The following is a 27,889-nucleotide window of genomic DNA, read 5'->3' as shown; positions in this document are numbered from 1 at the left end:
CTGTCTGCTTGGTTAAGACGTGTGCGTGTGTGTGTGTGTGTGTGTGTGTGTGTGTGTGTGTGTTGCCACGTGCATGTGAAGGGATATTTGATGCACTGGGTGTAAGAACAGAAGCATTTGAGCCATGTCAAGAGGCTGCAGTATAACGTAAGTCTCTCCTATAATGAGGTCATGGTGCAGTTCTATACCCCAAATAATGTTGTCTGTTTCCTGGTTCACCATAGCGATGGAGTGCCTGGTGAACGAGCTGGGAGCTCTTCTGAAGATGCTGGACCAGGAGACGGTCAGCCCCGCCACCGCCAACAAGATGGCCTCCATACGCAACATCCTGGAGACAGTGCAGCCATCAGGTAGAAGAAGAAGTGGATGGACAAACGCGTCTTTATTTGTCACACAAACACACCCAGCACACGCATGCGGCCAGCCACACACACACCCATGCTGACCATCTCGATCTCCATTTTTTTAATAGCAAAATGGTAAAATGGTAATGTACGTTTATACAGGGGCGGGCGTGATTTCCGGAAATTTTCAGTTTTCTAACCTCTCCCAGACCCTAACTCTAAACCTAAACCTCTCCCCAGACCCTAAACCTATAACCTCTCCCCAGACCCTAACTCTAAACCTAAAATCTCACCCATGTATGAACGTACGTTACCATTTTACAATTTTGGAGCTGAAATTCTAACATGGCAACATTGGTCCAAAATGTTGCTATTTTACAATTGTCTGCGAGACTGTGCCGTGTGCCCTGACGGTGGCTAGGGAAACAGTCTCTGCATTTATCACATCCAGGCTTGTCCTTCCTCCGGGGGGCAGGGGGGGGGGGACACCCTCAGCGCCCACAGTGTCCCAGGCGGGAATCGAACCAAGGACATTTTAGCTTTACAAATACAATGTTTTAGTGCTGAAGGACAAAACACTTTAAGATGGCTCTTTAAAAACTTTTTGAGTTAGGTTGTTATGCTACGCCCTTGAGACCACATGACACGAGAGACTTTGATGCAACCCTGCATGCAACCAACTATAAAGTAATGGACTTTAACAAACACAAACACAAACACACAAAAAACACCTTAGTCATTGGGAGTTTATGTTTTGATAAAAACAAAGTTTACCTGGAAACGCTCTAAACCAGCATTTTTGGGGTTAATGTCTGTGGGCACACAAACATGTAATTTGTTTTCTTGGATTGTCTGTACGATAGTCTGTGAGAAGAATGACAAGCCACATGTTGTGAAGAACAGGAAGAATTTCCACACAGTTTGTAGACTGTGTTCATGTTGTGTGCTAACACTAATTGCTATATCTTGATTACAGTATGCATTTTTTTTTTATTCTTATTGTTTTATGTACTTGGAAAAAACAGATCTAAAGGCAATCCTGTGAAGTAAATTCTTGTAAGATTTTACATGTATACATTCAGTTATTGGTACAAAAAGGCACGCACATCCAGCAGTGAAAAGTTAAAACCAGGTGCAGGTCCGAAGCACAAGTGAATGATAAAAAAGTAGAGTCCGCACACTGATTGCTGTTCCCAAAGATTTAATAAGAGACCACAAAAGCATGTGACGTTTCAGGGGAAAGCCCTTCCTCATACATGAGACAAGTGTAAAAACACACCCATCAAATACCCTCGCAGGGGTCACCTGACACATAGATACATAGAAAAAATAGAAAACATACTGATATGGAAAAATATTAAGTTCCATTCATTTAATAATCAATAAGCGATAATTACATACACATTGTATTGATATGAGTTATCACATTATAGCCTATGCACGTCATGATGGAGACGCACAGGCAGATGGTTACATTACATTACATTACATTACATTACGTCATTTGGCAGACGCTTTTATCCAAAGCGACTTACAGTAACACACTTTTTGTCAGCAATAGAGCAATCAACTATGGAGCACAGTCTATGACAACTACAAATCCTGAAGGAACAGTGGTACGAGTTTTAGTTTAGGGTTTTTTTTTTTTTTTTTTTTTTATAATATTAAATAAAGAGAGAGAAAGAAGTTAGATCAAGAAGGGCCCAGGTGGAGCCTGAAAAGGTGAGTCTTTAGTCTTTTCCGAAAGATCGGCAGTGATTCAGCAGTCCTGACCGAAGGTGGCAGCTCGTTCCACCATTGGGGTGCCAGGGAGGAGAAGAGTCGAGATCGGGATGAGCGACTTTTGAGCGCCCGTAGCGAAGGAGGAGCGAGGCGCCCTGCACTGGTAGAGGAGCGAAGGGAGCGGTGAGAGGTTTGGAACCTGACCATAGATTGCAGGTACAGGGGAGCTGACTGGTGTACTGCCCTGTAGGCCAGTACCAGTGTCTTGAATTTGATGCGAGCTGAGATGGGAAGCCAGTGGAGGTCCCGGAAGAGGGGAGTGACATGAGAGAATTTGGGTTGGTTGAATACCAGACGGGCTGCAGCGTTCTGAATGAGCTGAAGCGGTCGGATGTCGGTGGCAGGTAGGCCAGCCAGGAGCACGTTGCAGTAGTCCAGGCGAGGGACGATAAGTGACTGGACCAGGAGTTGAGTCGCTTCTCTTGTGAGGAAGGGACGGATTTTGCGGATGTTGTAGAGGGAGAACCTACAGGAGCGTGCTGTCGCAGCTATGTTGGCAGAGCAAGACAGCTGGTTGTCGAGGATCACCCCAAGGTTCTTAGCTGTTTGGGAGGGCAGTACAGTGGTGTTGTCGATGGAGATGGAGAGATCTGTGAGAGGACAGTCTTTCCCTGGGAGGAAGGGTAGCTCTGTCTTACCAAGGTTGAGCTTGAGGTGGTGGGCAGACATCCAGTCGCCAATGTCCTTGAGACATGCAGAGATGCGAGCCTCGATTTGAGTGTCGGAGGGGGGGAAGGAAAGGAAAAGTTGGGTGTCATCAGCATAGCAGTGATAAGAGAAGCCATGAGAAGAGATCACATGGGCAAGAGATCTGATATAGAGAAGAAAAAGTAAGGGGCCCAGGACTGAGCCCTGGGGGACACCAGTGGTAAGAGGGCAGGATCTGGAGACAGACCCTCTCCATAAGACCTGGTATGAGCGGTTCGAGAGATAGGAAGCAAACCAGGATAGTGCAGAACCTGAAATGCCAAGGTCAGACAGAGTGGAAAGAAGGATTTGGTGATTGACTGTATCGAAGGCAGCAGACAGGTCAAGGAGGACAAGGACAGAGGAGAGGGATGAGGCCTTAGCAGTGTGAAGGGCCTCTGTGACAGCAAGAAGAGCTGTCTCAGTGGAGTGCGAAGCCTTGAAGCCGGACTGCAGAGGGTCCAAGAGGTCATTCTGGGAGAGATAGAGAGAAAGTTGTTCGGACGCTGCTCGTTCAAGGGTTTTGGAAAGGAATGAGAGAAGAGAGACAGGTCTGTAGTTCTGAATAGCAGTAGGGTCAAGGGAGGGTTTCTTAAGCAGAGGCTTGACTCTTGCAGCCTTTAGATCAGGTGGAACAAGACCAGAGGACAGAGAGGAGTTTATGAAGGTAGTGAGGAAGGGAGATATGTCAGGTGAGATGGTTTGGAGGAGAGAGGAAGGGATGGGATCCAGGGGGCAGTAAGTGGCTCGGTTCGAGCTGATGAGTTTAAGCACCTCATCGGGAGAGAGGGGGGAGAAGGAAGGAAATCCAGGGACAGCGGGCCGAGGAGCAGGATTGGAGTCGGGAGTGTTAGTGAGGGTGCTTGGAGGATGGAAGGAGGAGCTGATGTCATCCACCTTTTTAGTAAAGAAGGTTACAAAATCATCAGCAGAGAGGGAGGAGGGAGGGGGGGGGGGAGGGTTGAGGAGCGTAGAGAAGGTGGAGAACAGTTTACTGGGGTTGGATGCAGAGGACTGGATTTCAGAGATGAAGAAGGAGGTTTTTGCTTTGGAGACAGCAGAGGTGAAGTTGGAGTGGATAAGATGGTAGGAAGAGAGGTCTTCAGGGTGGTGTGATTTTCTCCATTTTCTCTCAGCTGCCCGAAGCTCTGTTCGATGAGTTCGTAGAGTTTCGGTTAGCCAGGGAGCAGGGGGAGAGGATCGGGCAGGTTTAGTGGTGAGAGGGCAGAGAGAATCAAGAGCAGAGGAGAGAGAGGATAGAAGAGCGGTGGAAGCCTCGTCAGCGGACAGGAGAGCAAACTGCTCGGCTGAGGGAAGCAAGGAGAGGACGGTAGAAGAGAGGGAGTCAGGTGAGAGAGTTTTTAGGTTGCGTCGGGTGGTGATAGAGTGAGGGGGTGATGGGAGGGAGGAGGGGATGGGGATGGGAAGAGAGAAGGTGATAAAGTGGTGGTCAGATACAGGAAGAGGGGTCACAGTGAGGTTAAAGGTGGAGCAGGATCTGGTGAAGACCAGGTCAAGCACATTTCCTGCTTTGTGAGTGGGAGATTGAGAGAGGTAGAGGTCAAAGGATGAGAAGAAGTTAAGGAAAGGGAGAGAATTTAAGGTTACTGGCTGGATGTTGAAATCACCCAGCAGGATGAGTGGAGTACCATCCTCAGGAAAGAAAGAGAGAAGGGTGTCCAGCTCGTCCAGAAAGTCGCCTAGTGGACCAGGTGGGCGGTAGATTACCACAATGTTGAGTTTGATGGGTAGGGATACGGCAACTGCATGGGACTCAAAAGATGAGATAGACAGATGAGAGAGAGAGGTGACAGTGTAGGTCCATTTGGGAGAGATGAGGAGACCAGTGCCTCCACCAGTGTGTGAAAAGGAGTACGCAGCAGAGAGGGCTGCAGGAGTAGCAGTGTTTTCTGGGATGATCCAGGTCTCTGTGAGAGCTAGGAAGTGGAGGGTTTGAGATAGAGCATGAGCCGAGATGGTCTCAGTTTTCTTAACCGCCGACTGACAGTTCCAGAGACCTCCGGCAATGGTAAAAGAAGTAGTAGTGCGTTTAGGGTAGGAAAGATTACCAGGGTTACTACACCTGAAGCTGCCGTGTCTACGGCGTCTGTGGGCTGAAGCTACAACAGGGATGGGGAGAAAACACATAGTTAGGAAGAGGAGTAGTGAGAATAAGAAGTGAGAATAAGATAAGTAGAAAAAGCCTGTGCTCTGGCCGCCCTGCGACGGACTCCCGCAGAAAGACTCCCTCCGTCTTTGTGCCCGAGTGTTTTCCTCTCTGCTCTCCTCAAGTATAAGAATCCATGTCAACTGTCAGTTTCTTTACTGAATATTTTGGACTCTGTATGACATACATTATATACGTACATTGAGATTTCAGTCCTCTGGCAAAGGAGTTTGTCAGAGTTTGTTATGGCTTAAATATACTTTTAGAAGACATCTTTCTGGTTCTTGGCTTCATTCAATTTGGTTTATATAAGCTGTTATAAATATTATATAGCGGATGAGGGATGGTCAATTCTATTCCACAACACATACAATACACAATTCGACCAGTATACATAATAGTCAAACAGATACCGGCAATATCAAAACTTGAATATCTCAAAAAACAGGTAACATAACGGCAATATCAGAACAACGCGAATATCACATAAACAGAAATATCAGGTGTAAATCGTCATAATGAAATGTAATATCAAGAAGAAAGTATAATTTAACTATTTAGGGGAGGTCTCTACTACTCTGAAATTGTGGTAGTAAAAAGTATGAAGATACCACAGCTATGAAGAAAATGGTGTAAGGCCCATACAATGTTATCAAGTACGGATATCAACGGTTACAACATTTTCTAAACGTGTACACTGGACCTTCTGGCAGTGTGTAACCGGTTAACCGGATGTTGTTGTTTTTTATGGGGTTTTTTTAACCGCATTTGCACATTGTGACCAATGCGTCCTTATGTACTGCACTTGTGTGAAAACTTTAACGATAATGTCGTGCTCGTATAGGAGCTGGTTTGGTTATGAAATATGAAATATGATTATTAATATTCATAAATGTATTAGATTTGACAGAAAATATTGTATTCTCTGTAGGATTAGGGGCACCAGTGTGGATGAGGTCACACATCTGTCTAAAGTCCAATTATGGCTTATTTTAGACACCAAACCAAATGTCATATCAGTCTCAATGTATCTTGTAATATTAATAATGTACATTGTACAGTTATTTGAAGGGTTAAAGTCCGTAAGCTTCTGTCACAGATAAAATACATGATGAATAATCACCAAGATTCATAGAATGATGTACAGTAATACAAATATTTAATTAATCACAATATCAATGGAGATTAACACAATGATTAAAATGTCAGTTCATCACATCTAATTCTACAAACTAATCTATAGCTAATATATGAATAAACATTACATCACTTGCGTGTGTGTGTGTGTGTGTGTGTGTGTGTGTGTGTGTGCGTGTGTGTGTGTGTGTGTGTGTGTGTGTGTGTGTGTGTTCAAGTCTGCATGTTGGCTGGGAGCAGACTGTGTGTGTGTGTGTGTGTGTGTGTGTGTGTGTGTGTGTGTGTGTGTGTGTGCGTGCGTGTGTGTGTGTGTGTGTGTGTGTGTGTGTGTCTGTGTGTGTGTCTGTGTGTGTATGTGTGTGTGTGTGTGTGTGTGTGTGTGTGTGTGTGTGTGTGTAATTTAGCATATGGGTGTGTGTGTCAGAGAGAGAGTGAAGGAGGGAGGGAGAGAGAGAGGGCACACTGATGGCATCAAGTTTCTCACAAATCATTAACAGTGTGCAATACATTCAACATCAGCATACATGAAAATGTAATGTAACCATAAATCTGCCCAGACCATGATACTCAACTTGCGGCCCGGGGGCCAGATGCGGCCCGCGATAGGGTGCAGAGTGGCCCCACGACCATTTTATAATTCACAGTGGGGAAACTAATGTTAAATAAAGTTTGACTAAGCTCCAGCTAAATTGTCAAATATGGCCGTCTGCGCACTGCTGATGCCTCGTCAGGCAAACTGCAGCACCGCCCAGGCACTTACAGTACATGAACTAACTTAACCTAACTTAACTATCCTGTCTGTACAAATGATTTATTTAATTATTTATTTATCAGATATGACCAATTCAAACCCCTTTGATATTTCCCACAGGCAACGGATCAGATGTCTACATGAACAGCTGTCTCTATGGTAACGGCACCAGCTTCGTCGAGTCTCTTTTTGAAGATTTTGGTGAGTATAGGAGCAGGCATGTCCAATGTCCGGCCCGGGGGCCAGATGCGGCCCTTTGACCGATCTTAAGTGGCCCTCGGCTTTTCTCTCAAAATATACTGTATGTGGCCTTCCACACAGTATTGATTAATCAAAAAACACTCAAAACTGCAAACAAAGTCAAATGCAGTAGTAAAATGATATGAAAATAGTAAAATACAATACAAGTAAATGCAAATCACAGAAGAACAGCAAAAAGCTAATAAAGTAGGAATGATGTCATCATTCCTACTGTGATGTCATCATGCCTACTATGATGTCATCGATCACTGATGATGTCGCAGACGGTGATGATGTCATGATTCATAGGTGTCTCAGTCATGCCTTTCGAATGGCCTCGCTGGTGATGTCATAACACAGGTGATGTCATATTCGGGATCTATAAAGGCCCGTTCCTGCAGGCCCTCAGTAGTGGTTCATAAACTAAGATCACGTCAACCTCTGCAACCGTTCCCAACCTCGAACAGTGCAGACCTAGCTATCAAGTTCCACAACTTCCCTACTCATCGAGACTTCAGTGACTTCAGTTACCGAGAGTGTCTTGGCCATCAACTACCCGCGAATAGATCCACATGTCTTCCGACACCAACCCTGACAGTATGAACCACTCAGAAATGGGTTTAGCGGATAACGTTCCATCGATCAATGGGGAGGACCATGAGGCGCCAAATCTGCAAGATTTGCAAGATCTGCAACAGGGGGTCCAACAGGGGTTTGGAACAATACTTAAGCTGATTGCCAACCAGGAAAAAGCAATCCAGGCTCTGGCTTCCAAAGCCGATGATCGGTACACCCTCCTGGTTAGCACAATCCAGAATCTGGCTTCCATTGCCCAGGATGGGTGCGCCCACCTGGTTAACCGGCTAGATCGTCTCGACGGACTGAATCCTCCTGAGGGTGTCATTCCGCAGTCTTCCGCTCCTCCTGCCCCGGCTTCCGAGCGCACTGTCGTTCCGGAGGTTTCCAGACCTGCTGCCCTCCCAGCTACCGTGGCCATTACTACTAGCCCTGCTTCTCGGCCACCTCCAGCTCCTAAGCGCATACTCTGGGGTGGAGTTAGTGTCATCCCAAAGCAAAGGCAGCCACATCTGAACACCAGCAACCATCTGTACCGTGATCAGACCGGCAGGGTTCGCATCACACCAGAGGAGAGGCAGCGCCATTTGGACACCCGGAGCTGCCTGTACTGTGGTCGAGCCGGGCATCACCTCTCCTCCTGCTCCCGGCGTCCAGTAGGTGGGTCCACCACTCGCCGGCCTGTGAGACTCTCAGCGGGTCAAGGCTCTAGGAGTCCAGCCCCGAGGCCCGTACGGTTGGGCAGCGTTCCCTGCAGGACCCAGGAGCGGCAGTGTGTCTCCAAGAGGGTTAAGGAGTTGGAGAGGACTGTTGATCGTCTCATTGAGAAGTTCAATCACTGCCTGCAGATCAGCTCCGTCCCCCCGCAGGGGGCCTCCGAGTCTGCTGGCCCTGAGGCACAACCTGTGGACCTTCCCCTCGCCGTGTCTGAACTCGTACCTCAGCAGCAGCCAATTCCAGTTCTTGACCCACACGTAGGTTCCAGCTTGATGCTGGGAGGTCCCCGTCGTGTCGTCAGCCTTCGGTCAGGAGCAAAGAAGAGGCGTTCGAAGAAGGAGACGGTGGGTGTCCTGCCCAAACTACAGGTCGGGAGGGCAGGCCTCGCTGAGTCAGAGCCCCCTGTGGCGCTGCCTTCGGAGACGGCGGCATTGGTTGGGGCTCAGCCTTTGGATTGTGCGGAGCCTTCTGGAGCCCCGCTCTCTGAGCTTGCAACACCCCTCCCTGCAGTTCCTTTAGCTCCATCTTCCAAGTTTGGAGCGTCCACTGAGACTCCACCTTCGGAGCCCCCAGAGTTTGAAGTGTTGCGTCAGGGGCACAGTTCTTGGTGGGGGTCACCGGATCGTGACATTGTCCCTTTTGATGGTCTCCAATCTCCCATGTTTGGATCGTGCCCCGGGGGATGGCCGACTCCAGAGGATCCACCGGAGTCGGCAGACCGAGTATGTCGGTCTATCTATGGCTTCGATATCCAGTATTAGGGAGGAGCACCTCCACTGTCTGACACCCCCTTTGGGGTCTAACCACCTGCATCTGACCACCTGCTGAAGAGCACCTCCACTGTCTGGCCCCCCCTTTGGGGGTCTAACCACCTGCATCTAACCTCCTGCTGAGGAGCCCCTCCACCAGAACCTGCGGATTTTCTGTTCTCCAGATGCCATCCTTGATGGCCTCATTGGACGCCAGGGTGCGTCCGTTGAGGGGAGGGTACTGTTAGGATGATGTCATCATTCCTACTGTGATGTCATCATGCCTACTATGATGTCATCGATCACTGATGATGTCACAGACGGTGATGATGTCATGATTCATAGGTGTCTCAGTCATGCCTTTCGAATGGCCTCGCTGGTGATGTCATAACACAGGTGATGTCATATTCAGGATCTATAAAGGCCCGTTCCTGCAGGCCCTCAGTAGTGGTTCATAAACTAATATCACGTCAAACTCTGCAACCGTTCCCAACCTCGAACCTTGCAGACCCAGCTATCAAGTTCCACAACTTCCCTACTCATCGAGACTTCAGTTACCAAGAGTGTCTCGACCATCAACTACCCGCGAATAGATCCACATGTCTTCCGACACCAACCCTGACAAAAGCAATACAAAAAATAAGTAAGAAAACAACAATAGTTAGGTCAGCTATAGTCATGTAGCCTATTGTCCAGAAATCAACTGATATGTTAAACACTGTACTATTAAAAATACATATAAAAGAAAGAGGAGTTAAAATGGTGTCAATGTGGTGTCACAAGCGTCTAAAATGTGTGTTTAATGGTGTTTGTGAGTGCAGATGGGATCTTAGCTTCCATTTAAAACTTGCCCTCCCATAGATGGAGGAAATTCCAAGACATTGTAGACCTATATAACTGTTTTCTTCATTTTTATTTTTTATTTTTAACCTTTATTTATACAGGGGGCAATGCTCTCTTTTTCAGGAGCACCCTGTTCACATTCACACACACATTCATACCTGGAAGCTGACCAGTACAGCCACAGTCTGATCATAATATAGTTGGTTTTAGTCAACTGACCCCCACTCGCCCCTCTGGTGGAGTGTGTGTGAGTACTTGAGCTATATATTATGCTGTTTGGGAATGAATAACTTTGTGAAAATGTAAAAGTAGCATGGACGATAGTCTCTGCTCAACAGTTAACCATGTGAGGCATGTGTGCATGTCAGCAACGCTGGACCTGGGGGGGCACCCCAGTTTGCACCCCTGCAAATCCTACATAATCAGATAGAGAAGGAGAACTTAGCCAGAAATATAATAAAGGTTAGAGCTAACCACCAGATCATGCTGAAAAACAAGCCCTTTTCATGGAGTTTGTTCAAATTCAAGCATATCCATAACCTTGAAAACAAGACAGGTAAAATCTGGTATTTTACAAACTAAAATAATAATAATAATAATATATTTACATTGCAGCTATCGACATAGAGCTGTAGATTTTTATTGCAAACTCCCTGAAGTAAAGATAAAATATATTTTAAAAAGCCTGTATAGACCTTATTCGCTAACCCTGGACGGCACCATATTGTTAACATACCGTCCTGCGCGCACACAGCGCTGCAGCTGACAACTAGTAACAGCCTTATTGTCGTTTCTGTTCCATTACAAAATAGCGATGGTAATGACAGCAATAAAAAACCCACAGTTGTTATTTGTATGCTGCTGTTAATGCCTGTAATAAATAAACAAAAGAACGAGGTGAACAGACTTTGCTGTGAGGAGCTGTCAGAAAGTTTCACCTGTCTCAACTAACTATCCACACACCTCTCCTGTGCTGCTGACGTATCCCCAGTCTCGCTCCCTTCACGTCTGAGGACGGTAGAGATAGGAACAAACCACGGGGACTTTATTGCTGTCATTACTACAGCCATGCCTAACGCAGGTCACCATCCGAACACAATTGGAACGATACAGGTAACGCTAACAGCGGCTAGCTTCCTATAAACGCTGCTCCACATAGGCTGTCACTTCACAGTTGCAGCGCTATGTCGACAATTTGGCGGCGGTGGGCATGCCAGTGAGTGACATGAATCGAATAAGGTCTATAGTGGGATCATTGGGATGAGTAGCCTACAGCGGTCACAGAACCCTAAAAAGGTTTGTGGGTAATGAACAGAGGCATCAGAAGTGGCACTATTCCTCCTCGTCCTCTGCAGCTGACATGGTGGTTGCTGTTGCAGAAACGGTAGCGTCTGACGCTGGATTCTGAAATGTCAATCAAACATAACGTTATGGTGTAAGCAGAGGCGGTTCTTGAACCAGGCCGAACAGGCCGCCGCCTGGAGCCTCGTCCACTAGAGGGCCTCGCAGACCAGAGCATTTATTTTTTAGTATCTCCCGAGTCCGTGCAAAAATTGCATCAGAACGACAAATTCATGAATCATGGCTGTCTCGGGCCGGGGCCCCCCCCCTCAGTCCCCACTAGTTGGACTATTCCATGAATTTACTGCCGGATTGGCTGGTGTGACGGGGGAAGGAGGGGCCCCGGCACGTCTACCCATAGATAAAGATAAAGGCTAGATGGCTTAAGGCGTTGAACGGCCGCCATCTTGCCACAGTAAGCCTTTCTGGTACGTTCTATGGTAGCTGTTGGAGGGTGAGTGACCTGCACAGACAAAAATACTCATAACTCGCTGAAATCTTGACGGATTTACAAACGGTTTGGTTTATTACAAGCATATTCCGTTCCCGAGATACGGCCAAAAAACGGCCAAAAACAATAAAAACACTATTTTTTTGATGGGCTCCAAATTACACCAAAATTAAACCGAAGCATCTATGCCATGAGAGGGATTCAGGCAAAAAGTTTCATGCAGTTTCATCCATTTTCCTAGGAGTTATGATCATCTGATGTTGCCGACAACAGATAATACTAACCCAACAACAGATGCTCATAGGAAAATGGATGAAACTGCATGAAACTAGGTGCGTGAATTCATCTCATGATGATGATGCTTCGATTTAAGTTTGGTGTAATTTGGAGCCAAAAATAATAATAAAATGTTAGCGTTTTTTTAACCCATAGATATATATAAAGCTGAGCTGCCTGTGGCAAGATGGCCGCCATGCGACGACGTCGCTCTCCATTGGCCGGCAGCGCGGGTAAGCTATCTAGCCTTTATATATATCTATGCGTCTACCAACCAATGATCACTTCACTCCTCCCTGTGTAGGAGGTAAACAGGAACAGAACTCAAATGAATAGTAAACATGAAACGAATGTACCCCAGCTGTGATTCAAAAAGGAAAAAGAAAGAGGTGAAGGAAAACTTCATTGCGAAACTGCCTAAGCTAACAGCCTATTTCAAGGCTGCCGCTGCGCCTAGTGATAAGCGGGAGCAAGACGCTGCCACTGCTGCTAACGAAATTAGCGAGGAGGAGCTGGACGGAGCTGCTAACGTTAGCGAACCAGAACGAGTGAGTAGCACTTCAACTTGTATTATTGAAGATGATCCAGCACTCTGGCCAAAACAGCTGTCAGACAAAGAGCGCTGCTCAATAGTACAGAGAGGACCAGTTCAGGTAAAGGACAGAATATTTCCCCCAAATCAAGAAGGGCACAGATTCACAAGCAGTCACTATTACATCAACATGAAAAATGGAGAAAAGATCAACAGGTCCTGGCTTGTGTACAGTGAAAAGAAGGACAGTGCTCTGTGCTTTTGTTGCCGCCTGTTTTGGATTCTAGTGAAGAATGAACAAAGATAAAGATATGAAGATTACAAGTGACAAAGATAAAGATATGATTATGAAGATTACAAGTGATAAAGATATAAAGATGACAAGTGATAAAGATATGATTATGAAGATTACAAGTGACAAAGATAAAGATATAAAGATGACAAGTGACAAAGATATAAAGATTACAAGATTCACAAAGAGAATGAGAGAGGATGCAGAGGGTCATGCCCATTGAATCTGAGGGGGGATGTAACTTCAAACAGCCTCTAAATATGGCAAAAATACATCCAAAAAAGGTCAAAAAAAATTCCGGCGGCGCCCCCGGAAGGGACCCCGCCACCGGTAGGGGTGTCCTTTGTGGCTCGGCCTGGAGCCTCCAGATGCCTAGAACCGCCACTGGGTGTAAGCCTAGTTTATTTTCTTTTTTTTATCACTGAACACAGTTTGTAGCCTACTTTGTTGTGTAACGTTACTATGACGATATGCTTACCAGACGATGGCGTTTCGCTCCTGGGGTTCGGTGAGATATACTGGATATACTAGTTTTAGAAGGGATAGGGGGGGTCAGGGGAAGGGTGGGGGGGTAATTTTGTATGTTAGGGAACATCTGAAATGCAACCAGATTATATGGCCCAATGATATTAGTCTAGAATGTGGTGGTGTAAATATCTCTCTGTCCGATGAAATGTCGCTGGTGACTGTCTGCATCTATCGCAAGCCCTCGGCTAAAATTGATTTTTATGATCATCTCAAGACGCTCCTTAATTCATGTGATCACAAAAAAGAAATTATTTTGATTGGGGACTGGAACATAAATTGGGATGTGAAAAAAGATAGAAAAAGCCTGAAATCAATTATGGATTATTTTAATTTTACTCAGTTAATTGACCAACCCACTAGAATCACTCATCGATCTCAATCAAAAATTTACTTAATTTTCTCGTGTTACTAAAATACACAACCTGTTAACACGTTCACTGCCGTTGGCGAGTCAACTCGTCAAGCAGAAACCAACGGTTGACTGCCAATGGCGAGTCAACTCGTCAAAAAAAAAAAAAAAAAAATTTGACGGTGGGACGTTGATCTAACCCTTTTACATCTCCTATATAAATATGGGAGCCACCGAACGTGTACAACCCATTCCACCGACCCACTAAGTGGCGACAGTGCTCTCCAGACTATTGAAAGCCGAGCCAAAACTGCAGGGAAAAGCCTGAGGAAGCCATTCTCATACTGTAGGCGAAAACGCTTTCGCGCTGGAGCACAACGGTGGCGCACAACGGTGGGGGGTTCCAAAAATAGACTGGGTGGAACACACTTTGAAACACGCAGCATAAAGCCCAGAATCGCAAAAGCTTCATCAAAGCTCTCAACCGAAACCCCAAGAAACGAGCGAGCCCCTCCAGACTCGCCCGACGAGGGGCAGCCAGGCAGCACAGACAACAGAAACTCGCTTGTGACACGCCCGCTGCAGCCACGGAGGGAGGAGGCGAACACACACGGAGGGAGGAGTTTGAAGGAGAGGGGGGTTTCCTGCTGTTATGGAGGAAATTACTGTTCAAAACTATTGTTTAGATGTCTGACGTCTTACTGATGCCAAAAATAAATGGTTAAAGTGACTGTTCTATCGAATTTCACAAAAAGGCATTTTTCTCACCTTTCATTTTCAGACGCTGAAACCATGCTGTATTCAACTGCTAATGCCTACATAACTACTAACTCTACAAACTAACTCTTTTAGACAGAGAAAGCACACATTCTATTAGTTCTTTTGAGATATTTTGTGTTCACAAAATCCTAACAGAAAAGAATCCTCGGCTCTTGAAAGATGAGCCAGAATCCTCAAAAAAAACCTTGGCAGAAGCTACCTACAGTAAAAAAAAAACTGTTGGCAGTGAATGTGTTAACAGGAATCTCGGACCATAATGCGATTTTTTTCTCCAGAAAACTCAATAAATCCCGCTTTCAAAAGCCATTCTCTAGTACTTCTGATAACCGTACAAACACTTCGACTGTCCCTAAAAACGAAGAACAAAATCTGGCAAGAGCTCTAAAAGATATTGAGTGGGATAATCTCACCACGTGTGATGATGCAGACATCAGCAGCGACATGTTTCACTCTAGGTTGAAGGATGTAATCCTCGGTTTCTCCAGACGAGGGAGCCACAGGAGGAGGAACTCCATCTCCCTCCCCTGGCTCAACTCGTCGTGTTTGAAACTGATGAAAGTCAGGGACCTGTTGCTTAAAAAGTCAATTACAACTGGGCTAGGCACTTACCGACAATTGTTTGTTTCCGCTCGAAATAAGGTGATTGCTGAATTAAGGAAGGCTAAAGCCAATTTTTTTATCACTGTTATGGAAAGTGCAAGGGGGAACAGCAAAAAAATCTGGCAAAATATTAACACGTTCACTGCCATTGGCGAGTCAACTCGTCAAGCAGAAACCAACGGTTGACTGCCAATGGCGAGTCAACTCGTCCAAAAAAAAAAAAAAAAAAATTTGACGGTGGGACGTTGATCTAACCCTTTTACATCTCCTATATAAATATGGGAGCCACCGAACGTGTACAACCCATTCCACCGACCCACTAAGTGGCGACAGTGCTCTCCAGAGTAGAAAAAGCCGAGCCAAAACTGCAGGGGAACGCGCGAGGAAACCATTCTCATACTGTAAAATGGATTGGTGAAAACGCTTTCGCTTTAGCGCTGGGAGCTGGCGGTGGGGGATTGCAAATTTGCATAATAGATTATGGGTGCAACACACTTTGAAACACCGGCAGAAAGCCCACAATCGCACGCAGCTTCATTCCAGCTGAGCTCACAACCGAAACGAACGAGCCCCATGCAGACTCGCTCAAAGAGCAGCCGCCAGCAGCCAGGCAGGACAGACAGGCAGAGCCTCGCTTGTACCGCTGCAGCCACGGAGGGAGGAGAACACACACGGAGGGAGGAGTTTGAAGGAGAGGGGGGTTTCCTGCTGCTATGGAGGAAATTACTGTTCAAAACTATTGTTTAGATGTCTGACGTCTTACGCCAAAAATAAATGGTTAAAGTGACTGTTCTATCGAATTTCACAAAAAGCCATTTATCTCAGCTTAAATTTTCAGACGCTGAAACCATGCTGTATTCAACTGCTAATGTCTACATAACTACTAACTCTACAAACTAACTCTTTTAGACAGAGAAAGCACACATTCTATTAGTTCTTTTGAGATATTTTGTGTTCACAAAATCTTAGCAGAAAATAATCCTCGGCTCTTGAAAGATGAGCCAGAATCCTCAAAAAAACCCATTGGCAGAAGCTACCTACAGTATTGAAAAAACGGCTGGCAGTCAATGTGTTAATAAACTGACAGGTAAACAACCAAAACAGGACACTAAAGCTATGGAATTAAAGGTCGACAACCGGCTGGTGAGTAACCCTGTTACCTTGGCAGAAAAACTCAACACCTTCTTCATAAAATCTATTGATGACATCTCGAAACAGTTTGGCGTATTCACATGCCCTGTAAATATGGTGAATAACCCTACAGTCAATGGAGTACCAATTTTCACCATCCAGGAAATCTCTGTACCTGAGGTCATTGATATTATTAGTGCTCTGAACAGCTCTAAGGCTAAAGATGTTTATGGTCTTAACACCAGCTTCTTGAAGTTAAATAAGGAGACATTAGCGCCACCTATTATGCATTTAGTTAATTTATCCATCAAGCACTCAACCGTCCAAAAGGCATGGAAACTGGCCTCAGTTACCCCAATCTACAAAGCTGGGGATAAATCTGACATGAACAACTTCAGACCCATCAGTATTTTACCAATAATCTCTAAAATCATTGAAAAATGGGTTGCTAAACAACTTATAGAATTTCTTGAGACGAGCCAGACCCCCTTGCACCCCATGCAGTTTGGTTTTCGTCCACATCACTCAACTGACTCTGCTTTGGTCCTGCTCTTGGAAAAAATAAAAGGTTCCTTGGACAGGGATGGCTGTGTGGGAGCTGTGTTCCTCAATCTTAAGAGGGCGTTTGACACCGTCAACCACAGTGTGCTGCTCTCCAAATTGTCCAGTTTCAATTTTTCTGCTGAGGCCATTAAATGGGTTGAATCATATCTGTCTCACCGGGAGCAGTGCACTGTGGTTGGCGGTGTCAGCTCCCCTCACCTGAGCTGTCCAGTAGGGGTCCCTCAAGGGTCAATTTTGGGGCCAATTTTCTTTTCTTTGTACATTAATGATCTTCCTGATTTCTGTTTTAATGTAGATGTTCAGCTTTATGCTGATGACACAGTCATCTTCACAAGGGCTAAAGACCCGGGGGAGGCGGCACGTGTCTTATCTTTGGCTCTTTCTCATATCCAGGCGTGGCTAACTAAATCTTGTCTCGTGCTGAATGCAAAAAAAATAGTTTGTATGTTCTTTTCTAAAAGAAACATTGCACCTCCGCGCTCCAATGTTTTCTTGGGGTCAGAGGAATTATCTGTGGTTAATGAGTTTAAATACTTAGGTGTGATGTTGGACTCCAACCTAACGTTCAGCAACCATATTAAAATGATTTCCAATTTTTTTTAATTCCACCTGTATAATTTCAGACAAATAAGGAGCTGTCTGTCCACAGATGCTGCGTTTTTATTTTTACACTCGATGATCCTTTCGCATCTGAATTATTGTATAACTAGCTGGTCTTTGACAGGAGTAACCACTCTCAAACCAGCCGAACTACTTTATAAAAAAAGCCCTGAAAATACTAGATAAAAAACCCCTTTCTCATCACCACTGTCATGTCATACGTAAATATGACATGCTAAGTTTTGAGAACTTTAGAAATTTCACTTCTGCCTGTCTTATATACAAAGTTCTACATGGACTGGCGCCGCCTCCTCTTGCTGACTTCATTAAATATCGTTCGACCGCCAACTTGACTCGTGTCACTCGGGCCATCACGAAAAAGGTCTGTGAGGTCCCATTTAGAAAAACTTTCTTTAGTCAGAGGACCTTATCCTTCATGGGAAGCACCTTCTGGAATAATCTACCTCCCTTTATTAGAGAATGCCCTAGTCTCGCCACCTTTAAATGCCAGTTGAAACTATGGCTCAGATCAAACCAGCAATGTGATCATTTTTAACATATTGTCTGTCATGTTTTGCTGCATGCTCTGTGTGTTTTACTCACCTTATGTTTTACTAACCTTTTGTACTATTAATTTTTTGTACTATTAATTTTTTTCTTTTCAAGATTACATCAACCTGCCATGGGACTACAGGTGGAAACTAGCCCTTGGGCTATAACCTGGCATATTTACTGTACGGCTGTACTGTTCATTAATGTGCAATGTCCCATTCTTTAAATAAATGAATCTGAATCTGAAAAGATGGTCCGGGTTCTTCCTCCAACTCTAAGGGCGGGTTCCCACCAGCCTTGTTTAGTCCGGTCTATCGGACCTTTCCCCTTTAGTACGGTCCATAGGGTCGGTGTGAACGCTCCTACTCGAACTCTGGTGCGGACTAAAAACCGCGCTCTGGTTCGCCTGTGAGAGGTGGTCTCGGTCCGCTCTCAAGCGAACTCTGGAGCGGCCCATTTCTGGTGTGAACCCCACCCGGACTAGTCAGAGGAAGCACGTGATTTTTTTGGTTATTTCCTGTTTTGGAAGCTCCCGCGAAAGAAGAAGCTGCTTGCTAGCTGTAGCAGTTAGCTAGCTTATCTCATCTCATTACCAGCGACATCACAAACAGACAAAAATTACTAGTGGCAGGGGACAAACGTGGAGTCTGTAATGTTTACTGTTCTATTGACATATAATTGTCTAAATAAACAGACATAAATTGACTGGTTAAACGACGTGCGTCCATCTTTATTTTCTGACATGGAGTAACTGTGTGTCGCATAGTGACACGTCATCAACAATGGCCGATGGCCTCAACGTAAACTGTTGGGAGGAAGTCAGTATGGCCAATAACAGAACGAGATTTCTGCCCACGTGACTTTGGTTCGTGTGGGCAGGACTAGTGGATTTTGGCCTTGTGAACGCAAACCGAACCAGCGGAAAAACGAAACAATGTATCATCCTCTTCTCTGGCCCGAACCAAGGACCCGGACTTTCTGGTGTGAACCCGCCCTAAGATGTAATTCGACTCCGCGCTGTCTCCGTGGCTGGTCTAAAAGAACGTTCGGTCTTCCTCTTTGAAATGGCGGTTTCGACTCTAGTCCAGGCTAGCCATAGCGGGGTTATCATTGTAATTTGGAGAATTGATTGATCGTAGCCACTGTTTACAGCACTCTGTAGTGCCGGGAGGTGATTCTTTTCCCCATGAAGGTGAAGGCTAGGCGAAGGCATGACCCGCCCATTGGCCGCCCATTGGTCAAGCCTGCGGGCTGGGCGTGGACTTAGAATGCCACAAGCCCAGTGCATTGTGGGAGGTGGAGGAATTATCTCTTTCTGAGCTAAATTCAATGCCAGAGTTGTTTTCCTTTGGCTAGGAAGCACCGATTAAAAAAAATAAACTCCATAGGTGCGTTACATTTAGACCTTCATATTCACATAACACATCCTTTAACACGTTCACTTTGACGAGTTATCTCATCAAAAAAAATCCAACGGTTGACTGCCGTCGACGAGTTATCTCGTCAAGCTGTTTTTTCAGTGGTTTCCACTACCCTGCTGAAAAAACCAGCATGCACCAGCATAGCTTTTTATGCTGGTGTACCAGCATCCCAGCATCGCATGCTGGGATGCTGGTAAATTTGTTGTGTTTTGATAACACAACAAGTTATGCTGGTGTACCAGCATCTCAGCATGGGATGCTGGTGGTGTGACCAGCATGGGATGCTGGTGGTGTGACCAGCATGCGATGATGCTGGTATGCTGGTGGTGTGACCAGCATGCGATGATGCTGGTATGCTGGTGGTGTGACCAGCATGGGATGCTGGTCACATGCTGGTCTTGTGACCAGCATGGGAAGCATACACCAGTACACCTATGCTGGTGTGCTGGTGTGACCAGCATACACCAGCTATTCTGGTGTCAAAACACAACATGCTGGTCTATGGTTGAATGCTTGTTAACCAGCACCCCATGCTGAGAGTAGTCAGACCAGATAAACATCACAAAAGTAATCTTTCTTGAACTAGTTAAATGAAGACTATTTCAGGTTTACATAACAATATAATTATTTATTAAATAAAAGCAACACAGAGAGGGAGTGGGAGAGAGAACCGCACATACAGCAGTGCACCTGAACAGTCAGCCTGTACCTGTCTTTATGTCAAAAGTATTAAAAGTAAAAGTGTGACTCAACTCAATTAATGTGCTGAAGGCAATTAAAGACTCATTACAATTAAACTCAATTAAATAATAAAACTACTGACTAATTAACAATAACACAACAAACAGGCAACATCACCCGACAAGAAAAGAGGTCACCCCAGGAACAGCTGGAGAAGAGGTGTGCAGGCAGAAATGTCTGGGAGCAGGCTCAATTGGGGAGAACAGGGAAGAACCGCCAACCACTGACATTTTGTCAATAGCCTATGCTCCCTTGAGGAGCAAAGGCCTTAAGTCAAATCAGAAGTAGAGAATTCCACTGAAAAACAATGCAGATTTATTTTGCACAAAATCTTACAATCCTAAAAACTTTATGGAAAAAAACAATGTTTTGCAGGCATTCATTTACCATAATTAATTAATTTCAGTTATTGAGAGTTGATTTGAGTTCAGTCGTGGACCAGTGATGTCATTCACAAATCACAACTTGAATCAACTCTCAATAACTGTCAAACTAAATGAATGCCTGCAAAACGGTTTACAGTTTTTGGATATGTGTGAGATTATGTGCAAAATAAATCAGCATTGTTTTTCGGTGGAGTGTCCCTTCAAGTGCTATTCTTTGCTTGTTTGTTTATGTCCATTATTTTCTCTGTGATGTAGCATCCAGGCTTCCCCACTCGAGCTTCCACATCTGCTTCACCCAGGTTTTGGTTCTGGAGCCATTCTTTGTATCAAACTGAAAAGCAAACAGAGATAAATTAGTGGCAGAGTAACACTGTTCTTTGGTCAATATTTCAACTGCCATTTGAAAAAGTGCTACACAAAAGTGACGCATGACGCATGAGCTACTTTAAAAATTATTTCACTGTACTGTCTGCCCAGGGTCTAGCTGTACAAAGACCTTTCTGGCTCACAGCCCGATTGGTCCCAAGTTCCCAACACATTTTAAAATTAATCTTGAAGTTGATAAGTCAGATACTGTAAGTGGGGGCGTTAAATCGCACCTTTCTGATCCACCTTGGAACCTGGTAAAACAGCTCATCCATTCCAGACACATTACAATTTGGTAAATAAGAGTCCAAATGCAGTGACACATGCATTAGGTTCCATGGGATCATGGCATCAGCTATGTGCACAAATCATTTATTTAACAAGCCAGTCACCTTTAATTAAAACTACACCCACCCACAGGATATGTCCATCTAGATCGTTTTGGTGTGAGTTGCTGAGTTTTGGAGACACCGGCCATGTTGTGGTGCTCAAAGCACACACAAAAAATAAAAATAAAATAAAATAAAATCCTTTCCAGAAAGGATAAAAAGCAAGTAGGCCTAGAGGACCACAGGAATAGGTTTTTGGAGAAAAGAAAAGTTCTCAACTTACTTAACAGATTAATGTGTGTCCTCCACTGGCTGTTTCTCCCTCAATGTATGATATCTCATCGAAAACCTGCACACACACAGTATATAGACAAAGAGACAGTGTCAATTAGAAAAGCATGTGTGAAAAGCAGCACTTGCCCCTCCCTCATTACCACCACTGAGGTGCCCTTGAGCAAGGCCCTTAACCCCTTAATGTGTGTGTGAGTGCGAGCAGGGCCCACTTGAAAAAGAGATGGAAATCTCAATATGGTTACCCTGGATAAATAAAGGTAAAAAAAATTAGCAGTTGTATGAAGTGGGAAAGATTCTTAGTTGGCCGCTCTTCTTTCACCAAGTATCCAGTCTGTCTGTACTGTATGTCTGTGTGCACTTTGCTCATGTGTATGTTTCCACACATGCCACTGACCTCCTCGCTCTCATCTCCTCCCGTATCGTCCTGCACTTGGCTCCCAGGAGCTTCCTGAGGTTGACGGCGTGGATGACAGCACCCACCTTCTTGTCCAGCATGGCCTCCTTGCCAATGCCATAGTAATGCTGGCAGTTCAGCGTTCCGTTATCATCTACAATGGGAGAGAGAACAATGAGAGAGAAAAATGGAGGGATAGAGAGGGGAGTGGAATGGTGTAGTGGTAGGAGACAGTATTAGTAGGAGAAAGATAAAGTCTTGTAGTTAACATACAGACATGTGGCAGTGGGTGAGGCCACGGTCAGCTGCAGCTGGTTCTGTATAGAGAAGTTGATGTTGTAGCACTCTGTCCAGTCTGCTTTAGGAGGCATCACCAGGCTTCTCATGCACATCCAAGATCTACAGAGCATTAAGGCTGAATTATGCTCACCCTGCCGTGAAGGGCGCGGGGGTGGAGCGAGGGGCGGGCGCGTCAAATTACGTAAATTTGTTGGGCGTGGTTATTCGCTAGCTCCGTCGGGCGCTCGCGTTGTGCCTGATTTTTTTTCTAACAGCGCGAGCTTCTCTCCAAACATGGCCGCTTTCAAGCCACTGGACCCTGAACACTGAGCTGTGTTTTCACCACATTTCTTGACCCATGTGGTAGGCTATAAACTTAGATTTGCAACTGTTCGTTTTTAGTCATTTCACCAAGTAAATGTGTTGTGTTGAAAGCATTATTGAGAGAGATTAAAAGCAGCACAGAGTAGTAGGCTATCAGGGCTGAGAAGTAAAAACGGCTTTCAGTAAAAACAAGTTTGGTGAGTCCTTCATGTGCTGATGTGTGGTCGTTTGACAGTGAAAGCGCACTCAGTACTGCACAGCGTTTCATTGCGACTTTTCACGGGCTGTTCTCACCATTGTACAATACATGCTGATCACTTTCTGAGTATAATGGCATCACCCCCAGCGCGAGTCTGCACGGCCCCACCCCCACGGAGCTTTGCTTGAGTATAAGAGCACCTTTACAGGGAAACAGTTTAGTGACTGTAATATTTGCACAATTGAAAAGTGAAACCCAACGAAAAAGGTCTGGGTCAGTTTCTCTAGCTTTACTTTACACATCACAAATACCAGGTAAGGTAGAGCTTTCCCCCTGTTTTCATATTTATACAGTACCGGTAATTAAATCAGCTCCACCATTAAAGTCGAAGTGAACCGGAACGGAATGCACCAGCGCGAGCGTCAGACACTGAAAACGAATTGAGAGGCGGACCATATACGTGTCGATGATTTGATTTGACAATTCTGAGGACTGGCTTTGGGATTGGCCAATCCTGGCGTGTTCCACCCCCAAATCCAGTGGGATTCAGCCTGTTGTCATGCTACACGAGTGGGATCCGCAGAGTACCAGGGAGCCAGCTGCTTCGTGCGGGGCGAGCGGACAATCCGATTCATAGGTGCTGCCCGCCCTCCTGGAATCTCCGAGAGACGACCCCTGACAGCCAGGGAGGCTGTCAGGCTCGGAGGCGCGCGCCATTATCGTTATATGTAAATAATATTCCTGGAATGCGTGTTTTAACGAGCCAGTTACATTTCTTTGCATTCTTAGACATTACCGTTTGATTTAGTTTGCATAATTGCTCAAGTTAGTAGGTAGTTTATGCCATAAACTTTATGGGCTAGAAACTCTGCCAGATGACAGGCACTAGGCGCCATTTTCGCCTTCATTTGGAAGAGAAAATGATCCTGTAATGAAGATTTGATTGACAGCTGAACCAAAATACTAAACTAAATACTAAACCAAAATACTAGCCTGTTACAATATAGAATTATAGGGATGCACCGATTGCCATTTTCTTGGCCGATTCCGATTTCCGATTTTTGAATAGTCTGACTTGCCGATACCGATTTTTGCCGATTCCGATTTTTTTTTCTAAAAACAACAATTGACAGCTTACACAAACGTTTTTGTAACTTTGTTTAAAAATTAAGATTCATAGAACAATTCTTACATCTAATGGGGATCCAAATAAACAAATAAACAATTCTTATCATTTGCATGAAGTAGGACCTTCTCACTCAAACACTCAAAATAAAAGTGTTCCAGGTTAGGCTACTGGACAGAGCTTTTTTGTGCAAATACAATGAATACAAAAATTAAATTAAATCCAATAGCCTATATCCCACAGCTATCATGCATTTACTTTTCCAAAAGAAAACAGGTGCAACAGAACATCAAAATGATCCATGGACAAGGAGTTTATAGACTGGCTCCAGACCAGTCCTCTTGAGTAGAGGGGAAATGAGTTTATGAGTTACAGTAACAATCTTCAGTCTGAATATCAGGCGGAGTTTACACACAGTCCGAAGTTTGGTATGCGTATTTTTATCTGCCATCCGAAAAAATATCGTCACGCACAGAAAACGTTGCACACTTGTGAGTCCGATGCATTTTTATTATTATGTCCGTCGTTCTCATGTCGTTCTATTTGCAATACGAAACAAATAGTCTCTCCTGTATCCACGTCACGTTACAACATGACTTGACAGGCTGAGGCAGCAGCGCTGATGTGGAATGGAAAAGCAGGTCGGGGAATGGTTATCATACTGGACACAATGCTCGCGTTCACCTCGCCAAGCCGGCTGTGCGCGGTGGCGGGTTGCTGGAGCACCGCTTCCCGGGGAGAGAGAGCAGAGAGAGAGGGGCCAGTGAGGTGAAGCGAGCCGCTCTGACTGGACTCCAGCCGAGCGGGACTCGGCCGCATCTCTGTCTCCACGGCTTATTTTCGACTTGCATGTGTGACAAACTGCGAGCTTTGTCTACTTCACTGACGGTGAAAAAAAATCCACAACGAGGAAGGTATGCTGGCGTGTGTGGTGTGGTGGCTGGGTGCCTGTCTCGGTGCTTTGGGGTGCGCGCACGTCATGTGAAAATCGGCTCACAGAATCGGCTATTTAGAGTGACCGGAACAGATCACCGATCGAGGCCGATCACGTGAAAATCGGCCATTTCCGGTCACGTGCCGATCGATCGGTGCATCCCTAATTATCACCCAGCCATAACGCCACCACAGGCGCGCACGCACACACACACACACACACACACACACACACACAGAGCTGAAGGTGAGAGCAGCGCTCTATCACGGTAAAAAAGTGTTCCCCCCTCAGCGGCCCCTCTCCTTCTTACAAGTAATTGACGTGAATAACCTCTTTCTGTCGTAGTAAATAACACACAAGTTAAGCCTACTTCACTCACCTCCACAAATAATCTGCTTCAAGCCGCCGGTTCGTTGTTTCTGGAGTTTATTTGAAGACCGGAGCAGTGAGTGCTGTACTGACAATTGACAAATGGTGCAGATAGGTCCAGCCGCGCGAAAGTTTGGAGATGGTCTCGTCTCGCGCAGCATATCAGAGGCGTAGTGATACTCAGTTCCATAAAATAGTTCCAATTGAATGGAGGGTATGCAGCACGGACGTCACTTTCCCACTGGAACATGCCCCCTCAATCGGGACTGGCAAAACCTAAAACCTATGGGCAAAACATTCAGCAGGTTCTCTGTTGTTTGGAGCAGTAGGTGTCATTAATCTAGGCTGATTACTGCATTCAAAATCAGTCTTGCTGTCACTCAGTGGGCGTGACCATGCAGCAAGCGCGTCATTTTGTGTAGGGTCGGTAGGGTCCGGACCCTACCAACATTTCAGGGTGTCCAATTGTCCCTACCAACTTTTAAGCAACCTTATTTGCATTATCTTTGGAGTGCAGTTATATACAGTAGGTCATTTAGATTGTCTCCCCATATTTTGCAAGGATAGAATTGACCCGACCATTATTGAGTGAAATTAGTTTGCAATATGTTCAAAGTTACATTTACCCCTGTGTTTCACAACTGAATGAGCCAGTCCAAAAACCCCCGTTTGATTGGCTCATTTGGCTGATGACCAAACAAACGCCCACCCACACACATGGCTCTGACACACTACTAACACACCGACATGCCGCCGCCTCCTCCTCCTCCTCCCGCTCGGAAAAAGAGGGGTCGGTCCCCCTGCAGCAACTGTAAGTAACTCGTTACGTTAGGGTAGCAAAACGAGACGTCATTGTTGTAATTTTATTACTGAAAGTCCGACGCGCATCACGCGTCGCATTTGTGCCCCAGGCTGTGAAACTGTGACAGGCTAGAGGCTGTAGACAGGGACGCTGCAGCCTTTTCTTACGGCCGGGACACACATCTTGCATGTGCGTGGCGTGTGCGTGTGCGTGGCGTGCTTGCTGCGGCTGGCACGCCCGCGGCATCCACACAGGCAGCGTGGCTGCTGCGCGCTGCTGCCTGTCTGCCAACTATCTTCCTATAGAGTTTACCTTTTATTAAATTTGCTATAAACAATACAATGATGATTTTAACTGAAGATCGCTTGGGCTCACTTCAGAATCGAGGCAGTATCATTTGTGTGTGTGTGTGTGTGTGTGTGTCTGTGTGTGTGTGGTGGGGAGGGGAGGAACGAAGCCACTTGTAGCCTATGTGGTTTTCAGAGGGCAGGAGAACTGCAGCTGTGAGCTCAGCTCATCCTCTCGTCTCAAAACACAAATCACTGTAATATTACTGGTAAGTGAAAGTTAGTATAAGTCAGTGCACATTCTTTTATGCATGGTGTGTGGGTTTCAGTGGCAATGTTTTCTTTCCAAACCGGCTGTTTGCATGATTAGATGGCTAAACCTACAGTTTGTGTTTGTTAGTTACAATTATGCTGACAGGACACATACATATGGCTAAAAAAGGTTAAAAGAAACCTAATTTTTTTCATTTAAAATTAGATATTCCTCTAAATATGGCTAAAAAAGGTTAAAAAAAAAAGCTCAAATCTTTTTCGGCGGCACCCTAGCGGGCGCCGCCGAAGCCACCTCCCCTCCTGCCGTGCTCGACCCTACCAACCTTGAGACCAAAACGACGCCCTTGCCATGCAGTGACTTCTGCCTGTGACATCACGTGCATACCCTCTATATGGGAAAACTGGCCTCAGAAATGAGTCTGACCCACGGCCACCTAGAGTTTAATTAAAGCCTCTTTACAGTAGAAAACATAACATAGCTTGAAAGTAATAATAGTAATAATAATGACAACAACAACAACAACAACAACAACAACAACAACAACAACAATAATAATAATAATAATGATAATAATAATAATAATAATAATAAATATAGCCGCAAGCGGCGATGCGGGGTCCAAGCTTCTGGTGACTTGGGGGTTATATGTCAGATAATATAGACACTGAATTGCACATTTAGTCAGAGTTGATATGTGCACAAGTGTACCAAGTTTGCAAGTAATATGTAGTAAGTAGCAGTGGTGGTGGTAAGCCAAATGGTGGCTGTCAAAGAGGCTTATTAAGCAATGGACTTTTTCTAGGCAAACTGTCATAATTTCAAATCCTAGCTTCCTGATAAGCTTAGATGTGTTAGCCATGAGTGGACAGCTTACTGAGGTGTTGCTTTTGTGGTGTTCCGAGTCCATTGGATGAAGATAGTGTGCTGCTTCTACTGTACACTTCTGATCATGGTTATAGATGTGCTCAGTGAGGAAAGGATTAAACAATCTGTTCCTGAATGGTGATCTAAGTAATTGGTTGTCACAATGAAAAGCCAATGCTTTTGTAGTAGTGGTGGTAGTCATAAATTTGGTCTGCATAAGCACAAGGCCAGAATTTGAACCATTTGTCTTGAAATTAATGTAAAATCCTAACTATTACTAGATACTCCACATGGTACATTCATAGTGTCTCTGTATAGGTATAACAAGATTAATATTCAGGTTGTGTAAATCACCCTTTAAGTCAAACTGTTAGTGGCTTAATAGGTTATCAGTTAACAAGTTACTTGGCTGTTATTCAGATGTTTTAAAAGGGTAAGCTTGGGCACAGTGGACATCTACAAGTTGGCAATAAAAGTGTAAGCTCAAGGTTGACTAAAGGAGTTAGGATAT

At 45.1% G+C, this 27,889-nt stretch overlaps 1 protein-coding gene across 1 annotated transcript in view; it reads left to right on the top strand.

The window, feature by feature from the left end:
- The first annotated feature begins 229 nt into the window (after positions 1–229).
- The window catches only part of afap1l1b (actin filament associated protein 1-like 1b), a 125,103-nt gene continuing 97,443 nt past the window's right edge, over positions 230–27,889 (top strand). Inside the window, exons 1-2 of the mRNA XM_083649832.1 lie at positions 230–350; positions 6,989–7,069. Coding sequence (XP_083505958.1) covers positions 266–350; positions 6,989–7,069 — 166 coding nt within the window. The 5' untranslated portion in view covers positions 230–265. The remainder of the gene's footprint in view (positions 351–6,988; positions 7,070–27,889) is intronic.

Source organism: Poromitra crassiceps (genome assembly GCF_964638095.1).
Source record: "Poromitra crassiceps genome assembly, chromosome: 1".
Classification (NCBI taxonomy): Eukaryota; Metazoa; Chordata; class Actinopteri; order Beryciformes; family Melamphaidae; genus Poromitra; species Poromitra crassiceps.
Note: the sequence above shows the minus strand (reverse complement) of the source record. Positions and strands in the feature narration are given on the sequence as shown.